General features: G+C 37.9%; 1 protein-coding gene across 2 annotated transcripts in view; it reads right to left on the bottom strand.

Moving 5' to 3' along the window:
- kif21a (kinesin family member 21A) overlaps positions 1-26,032 on the bottom strand; it is a 136,802-nt gene that overhangs the window by 107,700 nt on the left and 3,070 nt on the right. For both annotated transcript variants that reach the window (XM_041202464.1, XM_041202463.1), the window contains exons 2-4: positions 4,544-4,766; positions 3,855-4,037; positions 2,354-2,503 (exon numbers count right to left, since the gene is read on the bottom strand). In XM_041202464.1, coding sequence (XP_041058398.1) covers positions 2,354-2,503; positions 3,855-4,037; positions 4,544-4,766 — 556 coding nt within the window. The remainder of the gene's footprint in view (positions 1-2,353; positions 2,504-3,854; positions 4,038-4,543; positions 4,767-26,032) is intronic.

Raw genomic sequence — 26,032 nt, forward strand, 5'->3', positions numbered from 1 at the left:
TTGCATAGATTGAGCAGAAAAATAGAATATCATGGAGTGATTTAATTTTGGTATTTAAAATGATTGAAATGAGCTGAAAATGTAGGCAGAAAGAAATTATTTCCTCTAGGGGAGGAGTCCGAAACAAGGGGACATGACCTGAAAACGTAAGATGGACTCGTTAGGGATAGTCAGAAAGCACTACTCCACACAAAGGATGGAACTTAACCCTCTAAAAAAAAACTGTTGAAGCTAGTTCAATTCAAAAGTGAGATTGATCGATTTTTGTTAAGCGAAAGTATTTAGGTGACAGGGCCAAGGCAGGGTCATGGAGTTAAAATGTAAATCAGACATGAATAAAATCCAAGACTTTTTATCCTGATTGGGACCAAAGCTGCCAATATTGTAGTTGCACACCACTCAGCTCAATTCTCAGGAAAATTCTTGCCTCTCAACCTTTGATGTTTCCTTTGATTTGGCGTAATTTTGCCTTAGGCGCCTGACTACAAATTTAAGTTTGATTAATTCAAAATGTATTTTACTGCTTAAATTGAATTCTCCTTGAGATGTTTTATGTTGAAGGCACTATATTAATATAAGTTGTTGTGAAACTAGATTCTCCACTCAAAACTATGAGTAACCCGATATTTTCAAATCAAATTCACAAAAAATGCTCTTTTCAACAATCATTCTGTCCATCCCCAGCTTTTAGTATAAAATGAACCTTAATTCTCAACACAATGAACCTAAGAAAACCAAACTGAAAACCTACAACAATCAAGTTTCACAGAGTTTGTTCTGAAAACCGCTATCAAGCATTGGACTGCTTTTGGCAAACATGATAGAACAATTATATTTAAAATATTATGAAATGTATTTGTTATTTTTCAAGTCTGATTTAACTGTAATTTCCTAACCACCTTTCCCCAATTTTGTTTAGAAGCACCATTAGGAAATCTTCTGCAAATGACTATTTTTTTTAAACAAGTTACAAAACGCCTAACCAAGTTTAGGATTTTGCCCCCAAAATTTGTACATTACTAAAATTGATACAGTTCCTTCAATTCTGTTAAGGTATGCGATTACTGAAGACCATATACAATTTAGAAAACATGGAGCGTCCTAAAAACATTGTATTAAAAACAAAATTACAAAATGAGTGAGCAAAGCTTTCAGAAATGCAGGAAAAAAATCTTTAGCAGAAGCAGAATGCATTTCCCTTAGTCTTGTTAGTACTGAACACCACTAACTCAAACAGTTTCACAGTTTTTGATCAAAAGTCATCGACCTGAAACATTAACTCCATTCCTCTCTACAGATGTTGCTTAACCTTCTGAGTTTTTCCAGCAACTTTTGTCCTTATCACAGTTTTTAAAGTTAACATTTTCTGTCTTAAATAAGTGGTTTATTTCTCTAGCCTCGACATTGCAAAAGTTTATAAAATTTAGTCAAATGCCTGATCATTCAAAATATATAATTCCAATGTGCTCAGCTGACTGAACTGTGAAAATGTCCTGGGTAGGTTGAATGCTTCTTCATTCAACTAACTTATTTTTGCCAGCTCTCAACAACTGAGTAAATATGCCATGGGGGAAAGTATTAAATCATACAGACCTGGAAAGGCCAAATTCAACCCATTGTCTCTGCTGAGTTTGCTATTTTCAGCACTACAATTGGCATCACTGTTTCCAGACTGAAGGCAAAAAAGTCAGGATTTCTGTTCCCTGTTGCTTCCCAGCGACCTCCACTATAGAGTGCGAGAAATATTTTGAAGTAGGTTTTAAGCTCAATTAAACTGGAGTTATTTTGGGAACATGATACAAGTAGCACTTCAACAAGCAGTAGACTGTTCAGTAAATGTATGGCTTTAAAGCATTTTGAGTCAGATACAGAATGCAAGGCAAATGCATAATGACCCTTTTGGACAAGGTCCTAAAAGAAACCTATTATTAGTGTTAAGTTCTTTAGCAATTTATTAATTCTCTGTGTGATTTGGTTGTTAGCTTTATAGGCGGTGTCACTGAATCAGTTTTAAATGATGGAGGACTGGAATATTTTTCCAATGACTGAAAATACTGGAGGAAAAAAAGGGCCACATATGAGGTGAGATGGATTTTTTGGGGATGGCAGAGGACAACTCCAATGCATATTAAAATTAAATGCTCCCTATTGCAATGTTTTCAAATAATATTCTGTTAGTTGCTCACCTGAGTATGCACAAGTTAATATTTCAAGTATTGTAACTAATTTTCATTTTTAAAATGTTTCACATGCCAAAAAAAGGGTACATCTTTCCGACTCAGACAAAAATTGCCTTCTCAGCAAGCATTCGTTACTTCTTAATCACCTTTTGGATTTTAACTCCCAATCTTACCTCAGATTCTGAGCTAATAGTACGTGTTGTTACTCCTACAGTATAAATTCCTCCATTTGCATCTTCGTGAATCTTAATGTTTGACTTTTTGTGTCTTGCCTCAAGATCACGGATTGAGTCAAACAGGTCGAGAATTTCTTCATTATAAAGCTTAAAGAAATAAGAAAAATTAAGCAATGTGCATTTTCAAAATCTGCTTATTTCATAAACAGAAAGGTTTTACAAAATAATGCTTCGATTGGAAACATCATACTTATTACATTGTGTGTGGGGGGGAATATTACAAAAACTAAAAGCGCAAAGTTGATAAGAATATGACAGAAGCGTTAAGTCAACTGTGATAAAACAAGGTTAGTATTGCTTTTTAAGAATTCACAGCTTTTAAGACAAAAGGAAAACTGAGGGAACAAGGAATTCCACTTTTGAAAATAAAAAGCTCATCACCCATTACATAAACAGTCCTTCAGCTTTAGTATCCAAACCTGTTGCAACCTTGTATTTGTTTCGTTCATACTATTTTGGCTACTTCTGCTTTGAACTCTCGCTATTCTCTAATCTGCTCAAAAATATTCTCCTCCTTTCATCCTCTTGCCTTGAAATCAGATTCATCACAACATCCAATTCTTCCCAGGACAATACTACTACTGAACTCCTGACATCCTCCATTTTCTCTTCCCTCTCAATTTACCTGCTTTTCACAACATCAGTGATAATTCTGCACTCTCTGCATTCACCTAGGTTTCTCAAATTTAAAATAAAAAAGTCTCTATTTTACATTTGGTCTGGATGCTCATTAAATTTTCTTTTGAGGAAATTTGCAGCACATTTGTTACCTTTTCCTGATTTCTTCACATTTCAAAAATGTACAAGACAACAAACTTTTTTGGAACTAGAGGTCACTGTTTAAAAATAAGGGGTTGCTCATTTAAGACAGTGATGAGGGGAATTTTTTTTTCTCAGAGGGTTGAGTGTCTTTGGAAATCTCTTCTCAAAAGGTGGTGGAAGTCGACTCTTGGAATATTTTTAAGTCAGAGCTAGACAGATTCTTGATTAACAAGTGGTTGAAAGGTTATAGGGGGTAGGCAGGAATGTGGGGTTGATGTTACTTTCAGGTTAGCCATGATCTTGTTGAATGGCGGAGCAGGCTCGAGGGGTTGAGTGGCCTTTTCCTGCTCCTAATTCATATGTTTGCCTAAATTTGCAAACCTTCATTACTGCTTTTAGGGCAACATTTACCATTAAATTAAACTCACATCCAATAATGCTTAGCAATGCAGGCCCAGTCATCATGTTAACTATAGCTAGAGGTAATTCTATACGATACAGAACACTTTCTAGCTTTGCTTTGCTAATTAAACTAACAGCTGCGAATGGGAAAAAAAGTGATACGGTGTACTGTCTTTTTGACATATCTATCAATGGGACATGTTGAAACCTAGCTAAATATAATTGATATTGAGTACACCAATTTTGACCCCCATAATGACTTTAAACTACACACCTCAAGAAACTGAGCATTAACTTTAAACTCTGGTGGTGGTAATCCACATTCAACAGCAGCACGCTTTCGCTCTTCAATGCCGCAGTAAAGGTGCTTGACAGCACGTGGAATTATACCATGTTCAATTTCAGTGATGTTGACATCGAATCCAGTCCCCATGCTGTACGTCTTCCCAGAGCCAGTCTGTGAGGAGACAAAATGAGTCTTTCACTTCTCCAAAGGCTTGTGTTTAATACAGACTATTATACCAAAATTAAAGGTATTGCTGTGTGTTTGTGCTTCTGAAGCTGTTTTCACTTTTATAACAATTTTTCAAAAGCAAAAACTGAATTTTTCTTCCTCCACATCACACCCTACACAGCGGTCATCCATGGCCATGCAATAGATCCAAAAGCAAGACTCAGATTCTTTAACTGGTTACTAGATGCCTCAAGAATGGGCTCGGGATTCTTCCAATTGTGTATCTCACTCTATGAGGTATCAGAGCTCTGCTCAGCATTGTTCCCTCTGATATTTGAAGGAAAAAGATGAGCCTGCTGATATGACTGCATCCAAGCTCTCACCAGTAGTTTATTGCTTAGATAAGCTATTATGTATTAAACTTACAGCTTGAATGTTTACTTTAATTTCTATAGAATACTGTGCGAACAAATGTTCTCGAAATAAACTTTACGCAATATGACACTCACCTGACCATATGCCAAAACAGTGGCGTTGTAACCTTCCAGGCAACCATCAATAAGCTTTTCAACACACTTCATATAGATCTCCTCCTGTTGAGTGTCCATGTCATAAACAAAGTCAAAAGTAAATGCTTTATCCTTTCCAAGGACAACCTGGGGCTCTCCGGGTATAACTGAAGTGCAAATGTGACATCCCTCAATCTTCTCTTTAGCCAATTGCGGGCGAATTCTGTACAGAAAGAAAGGAAGGGACAATGAGCCCAGTGTAGAGTTAAAGCTTGGATATTAAAACTTAACAGGATAATGTCACAATGTTGTTTCAATCCATGTTGATTTGAGTCATTGCTGTAATTTCCCTACCTTTACAACTGGTGATCCAAGGGTTTTTTTTAAGTGCAGCAGAAATGAAAATATAGCGTTCTGTTTTAATCAGAAGTATTCTTGCACAGAGAATGTCAATTTATGAATACTTTTATATTTTGGAAAATATATCTTTGAACTGTACAAACAAGAGGGTGGGTGAACCATGACCTTTAATTGATAGATATTGTCAGCCTTCCTGTACAGGAAAGATCCTTCCAATGATTCATCATTCCCACCCAAAAAATCAAAATCCTTCCCACTGTCCTTTTTCAGTTGGGACACCGAGTCAGATTTTTCCATAACTACCGCTCAGCCAAAGTGATGGAATGAAAGTTTCTCATCTACTAGCTGTAAGGATCCTACTCAATTAAATGTAGGCAGTCCCATATAGTTCTGTCTTGTCTGGGTAGACAGCACAAAACTGTTGTTAATTTGACACCAACTGCCAATCTCAGGAGAGTCTACAAGATGCAGGAAATGGGAAAAAAAACACCATTGCAGCAGGGGCCCTTTTTGGAAGTTGGGGCTGAGAGACGTTGTTGGGACACAGTGGCTATAGTTTCATCTTACAACTAACTGTATACAACTGACATGGGATCGTCAGATGTTGACACTGTGTCCGAAATGGGGTGCACTAATATCCCACACTAAAACCCACACCAGACAAGTAAAAAAAAGTCTTATTTTCAATCACTATCTAGTTAATCCTGCTGGTAAGTATATTCATGTATGTCTTGGTGCTCGATGGTAACACATCAAGGCTTTTTGGCATTGGGAAGGCAAAGGAGGACAAAATGTTTGAAAGCCTATTTTGGTTTCAAATTATATAACAAGGCCATGCCATCCACATTCACTGAAAAGATTGAAAGATTGTAGACATGGGAAATAACTTAAGAGATATGGGGAAGAGCAGGGGAGTAGAATCAATATTGATAGCTTTACAAAGACACTTTGGCCAAATGACCTCCTTCTGAGGCATAGTGTCTCATTGACAAAGCATAGGCAGACAAGGTTGCAGTTCCACCTTACACATTGATGTTTATTACATCACAGCATAAAGTAGTAAGGTGAAATTTTTAGCAGTGTGCAGTGCCACTTCATTCTGAACTCCCAGAAGTCAAAAGATGTAAGCTTCCAGAATTCATAATATTTGTTACAAGACAGTGACATTTTAAAAGCAGCCTGAGAAGTGGCTAATTGCAGGGAAACAACCAGATGAAGTCTATAAAATGGTGTAGGAAGCAGCCTTTGCAATGTTGTAAAATTAAAAACATCCAGCAGAATGCTAGGACAACAAAAAGCTACATGACATTAACAATTCTTTGGAATAATTAGGTTTAGCCTAGTGTATGGATTATAATGTAATAAGGAATTGGAATTAACAGGACAATGGAATCTAGGCCATTTGTAGTGCACAGTGAACGGTCTAGGATTATAATTCAGACTTATTCATCCTTAAACCAACATCCTCATCTACATATCCCGACTTAAACAAACTGCTTCTTACTCCAAAAGGACAATTTCTTTGCTGGTGACCCAGAGCTAATTGTTCAAACCATCTCTCCATAATTACCTTTTTGTATTTACTTTTAAATTTTGCACAAGGCACCTATTGCATAAACAGTAAAAAAAATTCAAACATTTCATTCAACCAAAAGAACAAAATTTAAAAATCATGAATAGCTTCTGTTTTTAAACAGAAGAGAAATTGTTCCATAAATGGCAATAGGCTGGGAAAGGAGAGGTTTACACAATCAACACTAGTTAAGTACCAGTGAGTTATCTGTTCACAGTAAAATTATTAGCAGTCATTTGCTTAGATTCTTTTACACACAATTACTGAGTTGCTATGTGCTAATTAACTGTTAATTTGCCATACCTTTTATATACTCAACATAGTTGATTTCTAGTACTACAATCCTAAAGAAGTATCTGCTTGAAAAAGTTATTAAAATGGAAATAAAAATGTCAACACTCGGTTTAATATGACAGGAGTCTAATGATAGAGTTCTAAATTGTGTCCCCACCACCCTGATTGAAATATTTAAAACTACTTGGATGAATTGAAGTACAACTTTTAAGCACTGGCACATGGAAGTAATCGTAAGAAACTTGCTAAGCTAATGAGAGATCAGGAATATGTACTGATCTGTTCAAAGATCACTCTGGGGTTGCTCCCAAGGTTTTGACAATGTCAGACTCAAACAACTCAGGCATTAAGGCCAAATTAACTCCTTATGCTTACACTTAATTCTGTCACTATTCCTTACGCCAAAACAATTTTAAAAATTTATTTCTGTTCCAGATGAACCTTTTTTTGATTTTGCTATTAATGTAATTTCCCTCACTCCGATTTTCTCTTTACTGCACATCGCCACAGGTTATTACAGAATTTTAAAGAAATTTATACAATTCTTTTTTGAAAATTAACCTCAGACCTCTCTCCTATATCACTTTACAGAACAAAATCCCAACCATGGTATCTGACCCACCTTTCCTCTCTGCATATTTCCCCACAAAATATAAAGGTGTATGACACCCAAGTTACTCTTCTCCTCTGCATTAAAAAAGACACCTTGGGTGCTTGGGACAAACAAAGGCACTAGGATGGCTTAAAAAATACATTCTTCTTATCCCCAACCAAGTTTATGCACTTGCTGTTCCTTCACCACCTACAATCATACGTGGTCAAAATCTATTCCAGTTCTATCAGCTCATTATCCAAAATGAAGACATTCTTTTTCCATTCACTCTAATTATCACAAAATACATCTGCTCTTGGAGATTTTATTTCAGAATAAAGTCTTGCACATTTTGGGGTCACTTTCAGGGGGAAACTTAAACTCTCGCTATCAATAAAATTATTTCAGGAGAACGATTCTAATAAGATGTACAGAAGGCCAGAGAAGAGTAGTATAAGACTATCGAATGGCATTTCTATAATGCAAGGAATATCATTAAAAGTTATCAGACAAATATTTCCCCCTTTTGTATATTTCCACATTAGATTTGAGATTTACTATTCATGTTTAAGGCTATAAGATGCCAATCCAGCATACTTGAGAACCATCCCAATGCAAATTATATCAGTTACATTAGCCAGAACCCTGTCATGCAATACATAATGTACAATAGATTAAATCGACAAACACTACTTTATTAACATCTATTATGATGCATATGCATTGCAACACAGCACATATACCGCCATAACGCAATCTTAGTGGGTTTTTGCTTACTCAGAATTACAGGGCTGTACTCAATGTTCAAAATTGCAGCACAGTTTAGCAAGATTAAATAAAAATCAAATAAAACTAAAGATGCTGGAAATCTGAAATAAATGCTGATCGACTTGGATTGTTTCTGGCATTTTTTGTTTTTCTTTTAGCAAGGTTAAGCTTACAACTTGCATTCAATCTACCACCTGATAACTTCAGCAGTTAGAAACACAAAACATACTTCTTCCTTAGCAGACTGGCTGCCAAAGCATTTGACTCCAAGGGTGTTCAGTTTCTCCTCGAAGGATGCTCTTGAAATGCCATTTTAATTGTTGGCTTCTTTCTTTGGTTGTTAACTTCGTTAGCATCTTTTTACATAAGCTGAGATATACTCAGTTGACTCCTGCCTCATAGTCCTTGATTGCTTGGTGATCGTCCATTTCCTCTCTACCTGCACTCAAGTTGTGAAGTGACCGCTTCAGAAACATGCTATCCACAAAACTCCAAGCCTCACAGATGCACCTCAAGTTCCAGAACCCGAGCTCAAGCTGCTCCAGCTGATGATACTTCCTGCATGAGGTTGTCCAGGACAAGAAAAGCATCCTGGAGTTCCCACATGGAATAGGATGTGCACTCCAAAGGACTGAGATGTCTGCCCTTGTCTCTATTTACCAGACTATTAACTAATATAACAGGAATAAACTTGACTTATATAAAACAAAAACAAAATTACCTGGAAAAACTCAGCAGGTCTGGCAGCATCGGCAGAGAAGAAAAGAGTTGACCTTTCGAGTAGACTTATATAAATACTCACTATTTGCTAGTGCTATTTCAAGATCAAACTGCAACTTCAAAACTTTCTGCATTAAGGTCTTGTTGTTGAAAGAAATTGCACATCTATTCAAATGCTCAGGTCATTATTAGGAAATTAATAGTGCTATCCCAATTATTCTAGGTTTCTTGCTCAACAGTCCTTTCATTCCAAGATCCATAGTGCATTACATATCGCTTTCACAAACATTAAGGAGGCCTGGTTTCACCTTACAGCCTAACAGGAAAAGCAGGATGTAAAGGTGCTTTGAATTTCGGTCTAACAGAACTCAAGGGTACACACTTGTTTTACAGGGTACCTATGCTGTGTTCTAGAATGGCTGGTTTTGCTAAAGTAGGTTGGTTGTATTTTGCACACAGCTGGAGAACTTCATCAGGCCCTGGAAATTCTCTGCTACAACCTACGCCACAAAGAGAATCAATGCAGCAATACTGATTCATGATTTTAATAATAAAAAATACAGGAACATGATCCAAACTATTAGTAAAAATCAGTTTATTTGTCATAGACATAAATGAGCGCGTACAATCCCCTAATTACCAGTAACAATTCAATTTATGAAACAAAAACAAAACTGGACTTTTTGTAGCTCCAAGTGTCAGGTGTGCACGATAGCATATAAATAAAGTGATTCATTTCTCAGGGAAAATCAATACAACTTCTATCTCTACAGGGATGGGGTGGGGGGGGGAAAAGGAGGTGCTGTGTGGGTGAGAAAGAGGAGTAGGTTAGGGAATGAACAGCAAAAATTGAGTCAAATGTGCTAGTTCCAGTTACAAAGAAACTGTTGGAACAGTTTAAGTAAGTTATCAAGGGGTGAAAGCATTCATAAAAGGGACATTTAAACAACTAAAGGAGAGGGAAAGACAAAATACTGTACAGAAAGTTGCAAGGTGGTGTCTGTGGCAGGGCTAAGGGTAACAGCTTCAGTATCCCAGGTGCCGAACAAAATAAAGTTTTAGCTTTAATCAGACAAGCAATACGACAGTAACAAAATATTTCAAAGGCTGAGATTAAACTTTGGATTCATCAGCGCGTGGACATTAATCCCGTGTATGCAAATTATGTCTGTTGAGATGAAGCATAGAGAACAAGATGAGAAAGGATTTATGTTAGATTCTCAGCTAATTTCAAGGGTGACAGGTATGTAGAAGTAAAGTGAAATCACTGGAGATTAGCTGGATGAGCTCAGATAAATGGAAATGGAACCAGGGAAGGGCAATCCTGATGAGCTGGAGAGCAGAGAAATGTTGGAGGAGAATAGTATGGTCAACTGTATTAAATGCCACAGATTGATCTTACCTTGATAAAGGAGGATTGAGCATCATGACCAGTTGCAAAGAATACATTCAAAAATTTGGCAAAGGCCATTTCAGTGCTGAGGGGGAGCAGTCCTCAAAAAAAAAAGCACACATCTGGAAAGTGACAACATTTTCAAGAAAATTAAATAAGACACCGAGATGGCTCTCCCCAAATTTTGATAATTAGAGAGTAGATGCATCAGAAGTGGGTTTATTTGTAAAAGGAGAGAATAATGTAGTAGTTCTGGAGCACAGAGGGACAGAACAAAAAGGAGTAGAGTGGTGAGATCAATAGAGCAAGGAGCAAGTCTCTTAGATGAGATGAATATTCAAGAATGAGCTCTCAAAACCTGAAGAATTTTGCTCCAGCTGCTATTGTAGGATTTAGGGTCAGATAAGTGCTATTCACAAAGTAAATTTAAAACAAAAATAGCATCAAAATAATGAACATACCTTGGCCATGCAGCCACTTCATTTAATGGATAATTCTTAACAAATTTGGTTAGGAAATGTTGAAATTGAAGATTTGAAGGAACTCAACACTAAAATTAAAAACTGTAAATGCTGTATTAAATACAAAGCTAACTTTAAAGTCATATCCTAAAGAAATTCATAAGCCAGTTTGTTTATTTTACAATATCTAAGATGAATCTTCACAAAGACAAAATTCAACTTCAGCTTATCCACATGTTTAAAAATGGCTGATTTCACACAACATAAGATTGAAGATCACACTTTTGGTAATTCTTCACCCAGTTGAGTCAAAACAAAAATAAATCTGATATGAGTTACTAGACTTCAACCTAAAGCTATAAAAATTTGTTGTTCAGATTTCCAATCTACTTCATAGCAATAGTAAAAGTCAAAACAACCTCAAACTAACTAAGTGAATCGAAATAGTCTGTTTTATCTTAAACAACAGAAGAAAGAAAATACTCCAAGTTTCAGAATTGTTTGAGCAACCCTAGGTGAAAACAACAAACTTGTTCATCACCTGATATGAAAAACTAGAACAAAAGGCTTCTTCCCCAATTTTCCTTTCAATATGTGCTTTTTGGAAACCTCAAATTTCTGAGATCCAGTTTAAGAAATCTGTTGCCTTATGATGCCTTGGCAAAGTGGCCAATGTGTGTACCTCGACAGTAAGCAGCAAATTATTCAACTTCAGGAGGAATCATTGTCAAGCCCAAATCATACCCCTGCCAATATGTCAGAATGAGTTTTTGGATAGTTATCAAGACCATGAACCCTGGACACCAAGGCCAATTCGAGCACCTTTTTAACTTCTGAGAGATTTGCTTAGCACAGAACTGTGACCAAAATCCAGGACCTTGATTGATTAGTAGCATTCAATCAACAGACCAATTGTGGTCAATGAACTCTAGTAATTTGGCCTACTAAACTCAAATGATTCAATTCCATTTTCCTTTTTCACTGGTTTGTAAAGTTTGAATTTTGTAGACTGGGACATTTAGACAAGCTGGAAATGCCCCACATTAGAATACCAATATCTAATGTAAAAGAAATATCACTTTTTCCTAATATTACTGTGGGATGCTGTGAAGCAGGCTTGTGGGGGCTGTGTGTGTGTGTATGCATATATGTGTGTGTGTCTGACTAATTTAGTTAAACTGAAGACAGTCAGACTGCAAGGTTTAAATCAAAGGGGTTAGGTGTAAAAGCAGGCATTTTGAAATGGAAATGGACTAGCTAACATTTGCATTTGTAGATAAGTTGAGAGTTGCTTGAATTTCAAATGGGAATTAGAAGGTGACAAGGAAAATATTTGCATCTTGCAGCTCATAGGTAAACAAGCAATGGGGATATCATGTTTTATTGACCCAAAAGCAAAGACAGGATGGAAACATGAAAGATCTTATATTTGGAAGAATTTGAGTTTCAAAGAAAGTCTGAAACAATGGATTTGAAGAATCAAAAGGGAGAAAATATATTTGAGAAAAGATTGAAAGCTATATTTGAATGGCCATGAGAGATCTAGAAAGGCAAATTATATGAAGACAGGGTGAAAAAGCAGCCTTTAGCCACCCCAGAGAAGTGTTTGCTTGTTCCAAAGAGCAACGTTTTGTTAAAAGCTTTGGAATTCCATTGTCAAGTGAGTGGGAGAGAGAAGCTGTGAAACACCTCCCTTATAGCAACAGTGGGTGCTCGTGGTAATGTTGCTGGATGCTTTATAGATTAAGAATCTATTTGGACTATTGCCTGAAAGAGGTGTGTAACTGGGAGTCTAGTTAAGTAGAGATCTTTTGGGAACTGTCATAAGACTAAGTTTAACTGTGTAATTAATCTTATGTGTTCATCTTTTTCTTTTCTTTTAATAAATGTTTTAACTTACCTTTAAAATCTCCAAAGGCAGTGGTGGACTCTTTACTTATGACTTCAGTGCACAAACCTTCTTGTAATAAATACAAATTCCAAAATTGTTGTGATAGCCTGGCCAAGTTTCCCTTTGGGATTTGGTCAGCCTGGCAAATACCACCTGCCATATCATAACACTAAGTATCAGCAGGTTGATATATATCTGTACATTAAAAACATTTAACCTATAAATGTGACCCATGATGCTCTACGCTTTGTAGCAAAACAGTCTATATAAAAAAAAGCTTGGATAGTTTGATTCAACTATACAGTAAATACCTTATCTCCCTAATGTTTCTAACTCTTTCAAATTTATTAATATGTACCTCTCTCCCCATAACTTCCAAATTTTGATTCCAGCTACAGACTTAGTTGCATTTTCAGCCTATTTATGTACGTTTGCATATTACAACTAATTGTGTTTGCTCATTTCTGCATCTGCCAAAGGGCTAATTATATTCTTATTACTGGGCAACCAGAAATGCATATGGTAGTCCAGATGGAATATTTCTAATGTTTTGGACAAAAACACAATCTTCGTTGATTTGAACTCTAGTCTTCTCTTAACACAACTCTACATCTTTATCAAGTAAATTACCTGTTTTTTTCCCCCCAAAGATGCAATTTACTATGTCAAATAATACAAATCACTAACCATGAACAGTCCTGAATAAAAGCGTGCTTTCCAGAGCAGAATACAGTCTTGCCCCTTTTAACTTCTGAAATGATTGTATGGTCAGCGTAAAGCCTTTCATTTAATAGATTAGGCAAGCACTAGCAAAACTCATCAATATAGCCAGTGAGCTGGAAAGTGATCCAAGACTGGAATTTGTACATAGATTAAGAATGTAGCACTTTACAGTGTATTAACAGTTATGTTGAATTTGACCTTTGATTTAAAGCAAGCAAACATTTTATCTTAAACCTTATGTTTTCACTGCATACCTCCAAAGAGTATTGTTTTAAACCAACGTGCTGTGGCCAGATGTAATTTCATTTGACTTTATACAAGGACCGACTATTGTCCTTCTGAATGTTTAGCAAGCATACCTTATTTGTCCGCTCTTGCTTGTCCTTACTGAATGTTAAATAATATTATATTGGAGAATACACAGAGCTGAGTTTTGTCATGGCTTCTCAGAATCCAGAACCGCATTTTTGACTACTTCAACTGTACGGTTTTATGACAAATTATATGAAACTGAGCATCTTGCAAACCCAGCAGATTAATGATTCAAGATGCCAGACAGCAAAGAAGCCTTATACATCCAGCTTTAATGCAATCAATCTGTTATTTAAGAGGGTGGAGAAAGAGAGGATGATACTTTACACATATGCTCCTGCCTTTCACACAGATCACTGTCCAGTGCAACAGATCACTTTTCAAAGAGCGTAGTTCCTGCAAAAAGCACGGGCAACCATTTATACAGTTTAATAAAAATAAAAGTAAGTGCAATCATAAGGTGGGAGCTTTATATCGCCACAGTTTACTCCAATGCAAATGTTTCCATCAAATAGCACGCAAATACCAAAAATAAATCTTAAGTACGCGTATAAGGTCCCTTAATAGTCAAAATGATTTTGAAAATTTAACAAATTTACATTGTGAAAAGAAGTTTTCCACTAAAGGTGTAATGAGAGGAAAGATCTCCTCATCTGTCCAGCTAATCACATTGGTTACCTTAGTAATTAGAAGTGAAGGAAAAAACTGCTTTTATTCATTGTACAAACAGAAGAAGCTGTTAAACAACCAGAAACCACAAAATAAGTTTTAAACCATTTTTCACAGCCACTTTTGCAAATCAGCATATATAAGACTGACCAAACTGGTCAGCTCAAAAAAAAATGTACTCCAATGCATTAAGATAATTCTTAAAAGCACTATTCATAAGTATGTGTTGTTTGTCACAAATGTTTCTAAGAAGCTTCTCCCACATAAACTGCCCTTCTAAATTGAAGCCTACAGCCTGAATTAAAGGCATTGTTTGGAAAAAGGTTTCTTGTGTCAAACAGAAAACTGATATTTCCAACAGAGAACAATGTACTTTGGTGGTGAGCTCGTTGATGGCTACTGAAGTCAGTCAGGCCAAGATCATGGCAACTGACCACCTGTTCAAGGTCTGGCCATTGGAGACTCAATGGGAAAAATAATCAGGTATATGCTGCAAAGACAACAATTAAGCAAGTAGTGCAAACCCACCATAGGGAACAGGAGGGAAGGAAACAAATTTTAAAAACAGCATCGGAGGAGGTAAGAACAATAAGAATGAAAAAAAATCCAAGGAGGCAAATACAGCAAATTCCCTACTTGTGGGGGTTTGAGAAAACACATCTTGTAGTGTGATGTAAATAATTAACAGTACAAGGTGCTGGGGAAAACAAAACAAGGTTACATGCATTAAAGCAAGTTCCTCCCCATCCCTGCCTCTGCCCAGTGAGAATTAAATATTGTTGCATTAAATATCGTGCTTGTGAGGATCTGTAACTTGCAGCATTAGGAGTGTAGCATTATCTTGTCAGGCAGGTGATCATAGTGCATCAGTAAACTGTCCACATTACACTGACAAGAGAATTACTGTCTTATGATTTGATGACACTGCAGCAAGCTTTCAGAATTCACATTTCAGGTCCTGGATTATCCTCAAGAAATACTTAGTAATTCTTAATTTCCCTCTACAATATAACTTCTCCATCGACTGATAACTGGAATGGTGGGGATGGATTGAGGGGTATTATATTATGGGGAAAGGTTGGACAGGCTGGCACTATATCAGTTGGAGTTCAGAAGATTGAGAGGTGATCTTGTTGAAATATATAAGATCCTGAGGGGACTTGACAGAGTGGATGCTGAAAGGATGCTTCCCCTAGGTGGGAGAGACTAGAACTAGGGGACACAGTTTAAAAATGAGGGGTCTCCCATTTAAGATGGAGATGAGAAGGTTCTTTATCTCTCAGAGGGTGGTGAATCTTTGGAGAACTCTTCCCCAGAGAGCAGTGGAGGCAGGGCCAATGAATATTTTTAAGGCAGAGGTAGATAGATTCTTAACGAACAAGGGAGTTATTGGGGTAGGCAGAATGTGGAGTTGAGGCCACAATCAGATCAGCCATGATCTTATTGATTGGCAGAGCAGGCTCGAGGGGCCGAATGGTCTACTCCTAATTCTTACATTTGTATGTTCATCAGGTTGCCCCTTATTTATCCACCCAAATCACTTTTGAAATAAACATAGAAAAATACAGCCTGTCGCATTGGTCTTTCTTCCCAACTAGTAAAATTCAATACAGCAACAAAACAGTAATTTAGATCATGCAGGGTGGATTAGCCAAGGGAAACTTCAGATTTTCCAGCTGAAATTTTTTCAGAAAGTCCCATGATGCCTCAATCCTCAGCTTCTGCTGAGAACAGTGTATACATTATTCCTTGCTGAACAACACGTGTGCTGACATCTTCATTTCAAATAACTGTTGCCACCCTGTCTGTAACTGACACAGCCAGTCACAAAATAATCCACATAAATTCAAACTAAGAAGCTAACAAAATTTGCCTAAATGCAGACTACATGTCATTTTCTTGGCTCAATTACTGACATTTGGAACATGTCATTTTAGCATCTGCAGTTAATCAAATACTTGTTTCTGTTGTTAACCCCTTGAATTACTGTAAGCAACTTCCCAAAATAATTTAAAGGGCTTGGAACTACAATTACACAAATGTTTATACATCCTACTTTCATTCCAATTCCAAGTTGTTCAACGCATAGTCTTCATGCACTAAATTTTAGCACCAAATTCCCACTGGTGTATTTGTTTTACATTGCTTAATTCAAATATTTGGATAATCAATTTTTACAAGCAAAAACTAACAATTATCACAAGCATACTGTATTTTTTGTAAACTGATAACATCCTGTTCTAACGAAACTCAATACAAAAGTGAGGAACAACATCTCATCTTTTGTTCAACACTTGTACAGCCTTAACATTAAGTTTGCTAAGTTTCTATTTCTACCATCGGTCCCATTTTCTCTCAGACAATACATGCTGGCACTTGGGGATGGTTGCATGAGAGCCACTGGGAATGGAGATAGTGTGTGCTGGTGTCTCAGGTGTAAGTCCCTTAGCAGTACATGGCCAGCAGGGTGGTTCGCACCCCTGGGGTCTACCTGCCTTTCTTCCACCATATTCCTAATCCATGGGTGCCTTCTGCTCCTTGCTGGAGTTTTGATGCTTACTTCCTTCACTATAACCACATACACCTCCTCAGGGCCTTATCTTCTCATCACACTTTTTGCCTTAAATCGTCACTTTTATTGTGAATCACTCTTGCCCTCCACTCCATCCCAAATCTCCACTTTTTGTGCTTTCCCCGTCCTGTTCCCCCTGGTTCTGCAGTTCCTTAAAAACTTTCCATCTCTAACATCTTCCAATTCTGATGGGAGGTCTTCAATTTCAAACATTAACTGTTTCTACCTCAGATGCTGCCTGACCTGATTATTTCCAGAAATGTGTTTTTATTACAGTTGGTTGACAGGCAAAATAGAATGGGACTACTTTAAGGTGGTTTTGTACCAAATGCAATTACCAGGCAGCTGTATAAGAAACAAAGGTGGCCACTATACATTGCTCTCATTGATCTCACCAATGTATTCAACCATGTGAGCAGAGGCAGTCTATTTAAGCTGTTGGAGAAAATAAGCTTCCTGCCAAAGCTGCTCAATGTGATATCTTTCTATGACAACATGATGGGTCAGGTCAGCTATCAAGGGGCAACATTGGAACCCTTTGAAATCTGCAGTGGGGTCAAACATCTGGTTCTGGCACCAACACTCTTTGGCATACTCTTCTCTTTGTTGTGGTCATATGCCTTCAGTTCATCAACAGAAGGTGTCTACTTATATACCAGAGTTCTTGGAAAAGGTGTTCAACGTTGCTTGCCAGAGATCGAAGACAAAAGGTGCACCAAACTCATATCAGATAGTTGCCCTTTGTAAACGATGCCACATTAGCATTCCATTGTGAGGAACACATTCAAGCAGCAAATGGACACACTCTCGTTGGTTTGATGATCAGAATCAGGACGACAAATGTCATGGTCCACAGTGTGATGATGGCAGTTATGCACAGCCCCAAATATCTAGGCTGAATAATCACCAGCAGTCTATCACTAGTGGCTGAAATCAACACAAGCATCACAAAAGCTGCAGCTGTTATGTTCAAGCTGAGTGTGGAACAACAGCAACCTGACTGAAAACACCAAGCTGCGAGTCTAACAAGCCTGCATCCTCAGCACACTCCTCTACAGTAATGAGACCTGGACAACATATGTTAGGCACAAGAATTTCCACCTTGGCTGCCTCAGGCCTATCCTTGGAACCTCTTGGCAGAGGTCCTGGAGCTTGCCAATTCCACATCAGCACAATTTCATTGCTAACTGTGCTGGTTTGGCCATGTTCATGGAATGGGTGATGGCCCTATACCCAATGACCTCCAGTATGGTGAACTGGTCACAGGGTCATGATTTGTTGGACATCCATAGCTCTGCTACAGAGACCTGCAAGGCAGATATGAAGATGGCGGCCACTGACACTGACCAACTACGATAAAGTTGCCAATGGTCATGGCCTATGGAGGTTGAATGTTTGGAGGGGTATTGGAAGGGGCAAGCAGAAATGGATAGCTCAGCTAACTAAGAAGAGTGCCCCCAGAAAACAGAGGCCAGAAAATCCTGCACCTCCTTGGCCCACTGATTTCCACTGCAGCAAATGTAGCAAAGACTGCCATGCCAGAGAGATGCTTCTGAGCCACACCAGGAGATGTCTGACACAAGAGTTGACCACCAACGCACAAACCATCATCTCATGAGATGGAAGACTGTCAATATCTTTGGTTTAATTTCAGCTGAAAAAGATTTTAGATTAACACATTAAATTAATATATGTCATTGGAAAATTTGCAGTTGAATCAAGAATCCATTGTAAGACTGCCTCACATATTCAAACAAGAAAACATTCACTACCTCCCTGGAGAGGGAACTTTGCAGCTCTTTGAAAATACATGCATTTATCAGCACTTTAATAGAAAAGACATCAATACAGTTGATTTCCTGCAAACAAAATCATTTGGTAGTTACAGATGAGGAAGGCCATTCGACCTACGTAAATCTCCCATGCAAATGAATTTCCCCACTGCAAAACCCAATTGTTTCTAAAATGCTGCCAGGATTTTCACCTTCAAGAATCTATCTGGAAGTCTATTCCATACACTGATGAATTTATCAAGAATTTTCTGCCAGCGGATCTAAATTTATTAGCTAGTTTGAACTAGGGTACTCTTGTTATACTGTTGAAATTTTCCTTGCATTCCCTTAAACATATACCACTAGAAGATGGTGCCTCTTATTCCTGCTGAGCTGATTGGAGAAAATTGGCTCTTTCTTCCGAACTCAGATGTCTGACACAAAAGATCAGCCTGTTTCCAGTGCTGCAATGTCTTCCTTGGTGCCTAAGTGACCAGATCTGGATGCAGTATTGAAGGTTTAACAGAAGCATTGTATAGCTTGATCACTGCTTCACTGAACTTGTATCCTACTGTTTAGGCTATGTAGTTCAACACACTGTTGGTTTTGTTAATTGCTGCTCTACATTGGCTGGACACGGTTAGTGTTTATTTTACCAGGATTCAGATCTCTTTCAGCTTCATCTTTAGCTATTTCAGCACAATTCATGCAGTATTGAGTCCCCATTTTTCCTTGCTGTGTTTTGTAATTTGCTTTCAGTTATTTGCTATTGTTGACCTAATCACATTTTTCAACTTATTTTCTAATTTCAGCTGGCTCATCCAATTTCACCAGCCCTCCTAATTTGGTGACATCTGCAAATCTGACTACATCAAGTTGCTGAAACCAAATCATTTAGTTTAATTAGAATCAGCACTCTCAGCACTGAGTTCTGGGGCAGCCCACTCTGCTCTTCCGCTTAGATCTTCAAGTTTACAAAAGAAGTTGAAGGTTGGTCAAACATAATCTTTCTTTCTGAATGCATATTGATTGTTCACTAGATTGTATATATAATCGTCAAGTTTCCATCTGATAATCAACTCCTTGGATGGAAAGGAGCCAAATGCATGTGCAGCCTGTGTTTCTTTTTAAATGGGCAGCACATAAAAGGAAAACAAAGGGATTAAGAGTTAAACAAAGAAATACAATAAATCAACCTATTATGCTACCTATGAAATTTCACTGAAACTTTTGAAAGTTGTTGCCATACAAACTTGCAGTAATATCACAAGGCACTGCAACACAAGGATCATTTAATGCAATACCAACAATGAAATGGCATAAAAAAGTTCTGGAAACTGTCACAGAAAAGCTTCAAATATTATATTTAAATTAAGCATATATGTAACAAGGCACAACTCTGCAATGTATAGATATATCAATGTGGCAAACAAAACAGTATTAACTAGAATGCAAATTCAAATGATAAAATTTAACACTTTTACTGCCACAATCTTTATTCAAGGTATGAAAAAAAAAACGTATTTCCAACTTAGAATGCAATAAACAAGCCATATTATATTATTTTACAAGCATCAAGATACAAAAAATAGCATTAACTGTTACCCACATTAACACCCAACAAGTGATTGAAAACAGAATAAATTCTCCATATGAAGTTAAGCTCTTGATGCATATTTTGACTTCTTGACTCCGCAGGTTTTCAAAATTTGATTTTTGCCAATTTTGTGCAACTGAAAATGTACAGAGGGTGAAGCAGGGAAAAAAAAAATCAGGATTACCCTTGTATTTCTTTACAGTTTACTGTTCTGTAATAGCCAACCAAGAATTTTTATAAAACAATTTTAAATTCTTAAAAAATACGCAAACAGTATTCAAAAAGAGACAATTTTTTACTTAAAAAGTACTGTTGAAAATTCTGTACAGCATTATGAAAGTAGAATGATTTCAAGCTTGCAATCTAATCAAGAATCAGATAGCTAAACTGCTTGAGATATGTCGCCTTTTCCTCAATCCCTTGATCAGATAATTGATTACCAACTAGAAATCTATCCTCTTAAAAACATTTATCTTTAGCTGCTTTCCTCCCTCATTTACTGTAAAAAGAACAGCTCTTCAATGAATTTTGCTCTTACTTCAATTATTCCCATCTACTATATCCAGGTAGTGTGAAGTTAATTAATCTGCAAATTCGGATCATAATGGCATGTGACAACCAAACATTAACAAGCTAAAATAACTGTTGCACACAATTCTGCCCCTCCATACCCCACCCTCTCCCAATCCATTTACTTAAAAGCCTGTTTCGACACATTGCATGAAAAATTTATTTAAAAGACAACCAAAGAAACATCACTTATAAAGGAACATTAATAAGAACTATAAATTTAACAGCTGAAGTATTTGGCAAAATCAGTGAATTGATTAACCAAGATTTCAAAATACTTTTCCACCCATGGCAGTTGACAGGGCCCTCAACCGTGTCCGGCCCATCTCCTTCGCATCCACCTTCACACTTCCTTCTCCCTCCCAGAACCATGATAGGGTCCCCCTTGTCCTCACTTATCACCCCACCAGCCTCCGCATTCAAAGGATCATCCTCCGCCATTTCCGCCAACTCCAGCATGATGCCACCACCAAACACATCTTCCCTTCACCCTCCCCCTCTCCGGCAGCATTCCGCAGGGATCATTCCCTCCGGGACACCCTGGTCCACTCCTCTATCACCCCTAGATCTCAATCCCCTCCCACGGCACCTTCCCATGCAACCGCAGAAGATGTAATACCTGCCCCTTTACTTCCCCTCTCCTCACCGTCCAAGGGCCCAAACACACCTTTCAAGTGAAGCAGCATTTCACTTGCACTTCCCTCAACTTAGTCTACTGCATTCGTTGCTCCCAATGCTGTTTCCTCTACATTGGAGACTGGGTGACTGCTTTGCAGAACACCTTTAGTCTGTCCGCAAGTATTACCCAGACCTCCCTGTCGCTTGCCATTTCAACACTCCACCCTGCTCTCATGCCCACATATCTGTCCTTGGCTTGCTGCATTGTTCTAGTGAAGCTCAACGCAAACTGCAGGAACAGGACCTCATTTTCCAACTAGGCACTTTACAGCCTTCCGGACTGAATATTGAGTTCAACAATTTTAGATCATGAACTCTTCCTCCATCCCACCCCCTTTCCGATTTCCCCCTCCTTTTTGTTTTTTCCAATAATTTGTATAGATATATTATTTCCCACCTACTTCCATTATTTTAAAGTGTATTTCCATCCATTGTTTTATCTCTACCTTTTAGCCTATTTTGATCCCTTCTCCCCACCCCACCCCCACTAGGGCTATCTGTACCTTGCTCATCCTGTTTTCTACCCTTAATTAGCACATTCCTTTAGATAATATCACCACCTTCAACACCTCTTTGTCCTCTTGTCTGTGACATCTTTTGGTTAAAAATATAAAAACAAAAAAACTGCGGATGCTGGAAATCCAAAACCAAAACAGAATTACCTGGAAAAACTCAGCAGGTCTGGCAGCATTGGCGGAGAAGAAAAGAGTTGACGTTTCGAGTCCTCATGACCCTTCGACAGAACTTGAGTTTGAGTCCAAGAAAGAGTTGAAATATAAGCTGGTTTAAGGTGTGTGTGTGTGCGGAGAGAGAGAGAGAGAGAAGTGGAGGGGGTTGGTGTGGTTGTAGGGACAAACAAGCAGTGATAGAAGCAGATCATCAAAAGATGTCACCAACAATAGAACAAAAGAACACATAGGTGTTAAAGTTGGTGATATTATCTAAACGAATGTGCTAATTAAGAATGGATGGTAGGGCACTCAAAGTATGTTCCCAATGGCAGTCTCCAAAGTTCATGCAACAACCACAGAAAGAACTGCCTTGCTCTGCAAAAAAATAGGTGCTCCATTGTTCAAGTAACTCAGCAAGTAAGCCTAATTGGTGGCTCCACTTCTCCTAGCAGTTGGTCATATCCTTCCCCAAAATCTCATTATAATAGTCATTGAAAAAGGCCTCAACATGCAACAGGTTCTTTTCCCTCATAACTCCCATCTTCCCGTTTTAGGATTAAAGCCTGGTTTTCAGTTTTAATGCCAATCTCTACTACTATTGACTTTAAACAGAGGACATTTTCCCTCTTCCACCAATATACAATGTACATCTTTGTAACCTGTGTACTTTTAATGGCTTCTTCTATAGAAACACGACAAATAGTACACTATTGGTTATCTAACCCATATAAGAAACTGCCAGAAAAATGTTCTTGGCTGGGTTGACAGGGAGAGGGGTTGTTGGATCAAAGGTAGGTGCTACAGAAAGGCCTGCACAACTAAAACTTTGATGCAAACCCAATCTGAAGGATAGTAACTGGATTCAAATACTGTAGACTATAAGCTACCAGGACTTAATGGATGCACAAACTCATTAACGGCATGAATACTCTTTAGATAAAACTCTGCCAATGATACAAAGATAGGCAGCACTGTAAGCGGTATAGATGCAAACATAAAATTACAGAGAGATCACACAAAGTAGGGTTTATTCCCTGTAATTTAGAAGGCTTTGGGGCGATTTGATTGTAGTTTCAAGGTTATAAAGGGGAACAGATAGTTTCTCTCTATCTACCCTATTTTCACCCGTTGGGGTGTCTCAGACTAGAGAGTCATAGCCCAAAAATGTGAGCTAAGTCAGAAGTCAAGTTAGGAAACACGTCTACATGTAAAGTGTAATAGAAGTTTGGAACTATCTTCCACAAACAGCAGTTGACGCTAGGTCAATTTTGAATGAGATTAATAGATTCCCGTTAACCAAAGATATTAAGAGATATGGGACCAAGGCAGGTATATGAAGTTAAGTCCCAGGTCAGCCATAATCTCACTAAATGGCAAATCAGATTTGAGATGCTAAATGGCCCACTCCTATGAGCAGAGGTTTTAAACCATTAGTTAGGAAAAACTCAAGAATAAAGAAATGTTTATTGACTGTTCTCTTAAATGGCAAATACAAACCAGGCTTCACTGAAATGGAGATCCTGATGGATTTAAAATAACCCTGAAGAACGATAGCTAGTTAAGATTGCCAAGTTGAACAAAACTGCAACTAACTCTCACTGCTCAAGCCCCCTAACAATCCTTCCAAGTGAAACAGTGATTTTCTTGTACTATTTCCAATTCAGCTTATTGTATTGTCACTCACAATGTGGTCTCCTGTGTATTGGGCAAACCAAATGCAGACTGCGTGACCACTTCACAGAACACGTCCGTTCAGTGCATAAGTATGACCCCAAGCTTCCACTCACCTGTTATTTTAATTTTCCACCTTGCTCCCTTACTGACCTTTCTTCCCCTTGGCCTGCTAGTATCCCATTGAAGCTCAACCCAAGCTTGCGAAACACCACTTTGTTTTTTGATAGGGCACTTTATGACCATCTGGGCTCAACACTGATGTTCAGCAACTATAGATTATAAACTCTGCCCCCATTGTGTTTTGGGTATTTTTATTGGTTTGTTTTTTTTCCCTCTAGTTTCACTCTTGTATCCTTTACTTGGAGTTTGGACAGCAGCTATCTTGTCGATTACACTTCCTCTAGACAGATTTTTTGTTTCTTTACTTGTCCCATTAGTGTTTCCTTTGGAATTGCACCATGAATCCTTTCGTCAGTTACCCTCTCCTGCCTTCCAAACAATCACAGGCCTTACCTTTCATTTTTCTTCCCACTTTCACTTGCTCAAAACCTACAGTATTATATCTCTAGCATTTCCCAGTTCTGATGAAAACGTCGTAGTAAAATTAACTGTTTCTCTCTCCGCAGATGCTGCCAGACCTGATGAATATTTCCAGCAATTTCTGTTCTTTGCTCTAGTACCTTTTGTTTGCCAAGTTCAGAAGATAAACATGACATCTTGGTCCAAACTGTAACCACATTATGAATACACTTGATGCTATAGAAAGATCTTGTATCCAGTATGAGTAAACAAAAGTTTTCAGTACACAGGGTGAGTGGAGCTGTGCTGCCTAAAGGTACAAATACTAGACTTGGTAAAAGCCCAAAGGTGAATTGGTTTAATATGCGAAATAAATATACACAATAAATGAACCATACAGTATCACATACTTGACATTTACCAAAGAAATTATACAAAATCAGTTTGCTGGGATAAAACGTTATGAGTACAATACATTCTATTTACCCCATTACTGACCGTACTACAGAACACAACTGTATCACTGCAGAAACAGATAATTACACTGTGCAAAGGAACAGAGGACTAATAACTCACAATGGGAAATTGCAAAATTGTTTCCTTGAACAGACCGCAGATCTTGTTAGCACTGATTTCTAAGTCAAATAATACACCAGCCACTGATAAACCCAAACCACAGAAAGTAGCACTCTCTCTCTCTCTCTCAGAGAAAGCCACAAGAGTCAATGTTAACTAAATATTCCCACCCACAATTTAAAAATGACTATTTATTAAACTTCCTCCCGCAGTATTTTTAAGTTTAAAGTGCAAACCTTGCATTATTAGGGAAAATCAGGCAATCTTTGAAAACTATGCTTCCAAGCTACCATCTTTAAACATGCAAATTAGGAGTAGCCACTCGGTCCCTACAGCCTGCTCCACCATTCAATAAGATTGTGGCTGATCTGAATGTAACCTCAAACCAACATTCCTGCATACCCTGATAGCCTTTCACTCCCTTGTTAATCAAGAATATATATAACTCTGCCTTAAAATATTCAAAGGCTCTGCTTCCACTGCCTTTTGAGTTCCAAAGACACTCAACCCTCAGAAAAAATTTCTCCTCTTCTCTACCATTAATGAGCGACCCCTTATTTGTAAACAGTGACCCCTAGTTCTAGATTCTCCCACAAGCGGAAACATCCTCTCCACATCCACCTTGTTAAAACCCCTCAGGATCCTAAAGTTTTCATTTAAGTCACCTCTTAATCTTCTAAATTCCAGTGGATACAAGCCTAACCTGTCCAGCCTTTATTCATAAGACAACCTGCCCATTCATGGTATTAGTCTAGTAAACTTCTCTGAACTGCTTCCAATGCATTTATGTCAATCTTTAAATAAAGAGACCAGTACTGTACACAATACTCCCGATGTGGTCTCACCAATGCCCTGTACAAGTGAAGCATAACCTCCCTACTTTAGTAATCAATTCTCCTCACAATAAATGATAACATTCTATTAGATTTCCTAATTACCTGCTGTAACTGTATAATAACCTTTTGTGATTCATGCACAAGGACACCCAGATCCCTCTGAATCTCAGAGGTCTGCAATCTCTCACCATTTAAATAATAAGCTTTTTTATTCTTCCTGCCAAAATGAGCGATTTCACATTTCCCCACATTATACTTCATTTGCCAG

This window comes from Carcharodon carcharias, chromosome 13, assembly GCF_017639515.1.
Source record: "Carcharodon carcharias isolate sCarCar2 chromosome 13, sCarCar2.pri, whole genome shotgun sequence".
Classification (NCBI taxonomy): domain Eukaryota; kingdom Metazoa; phylum Chordata; class Chondrichthyes; order Lamniformes; family Lamnidae; genus Carcharodon; species Carcharodon carcharias.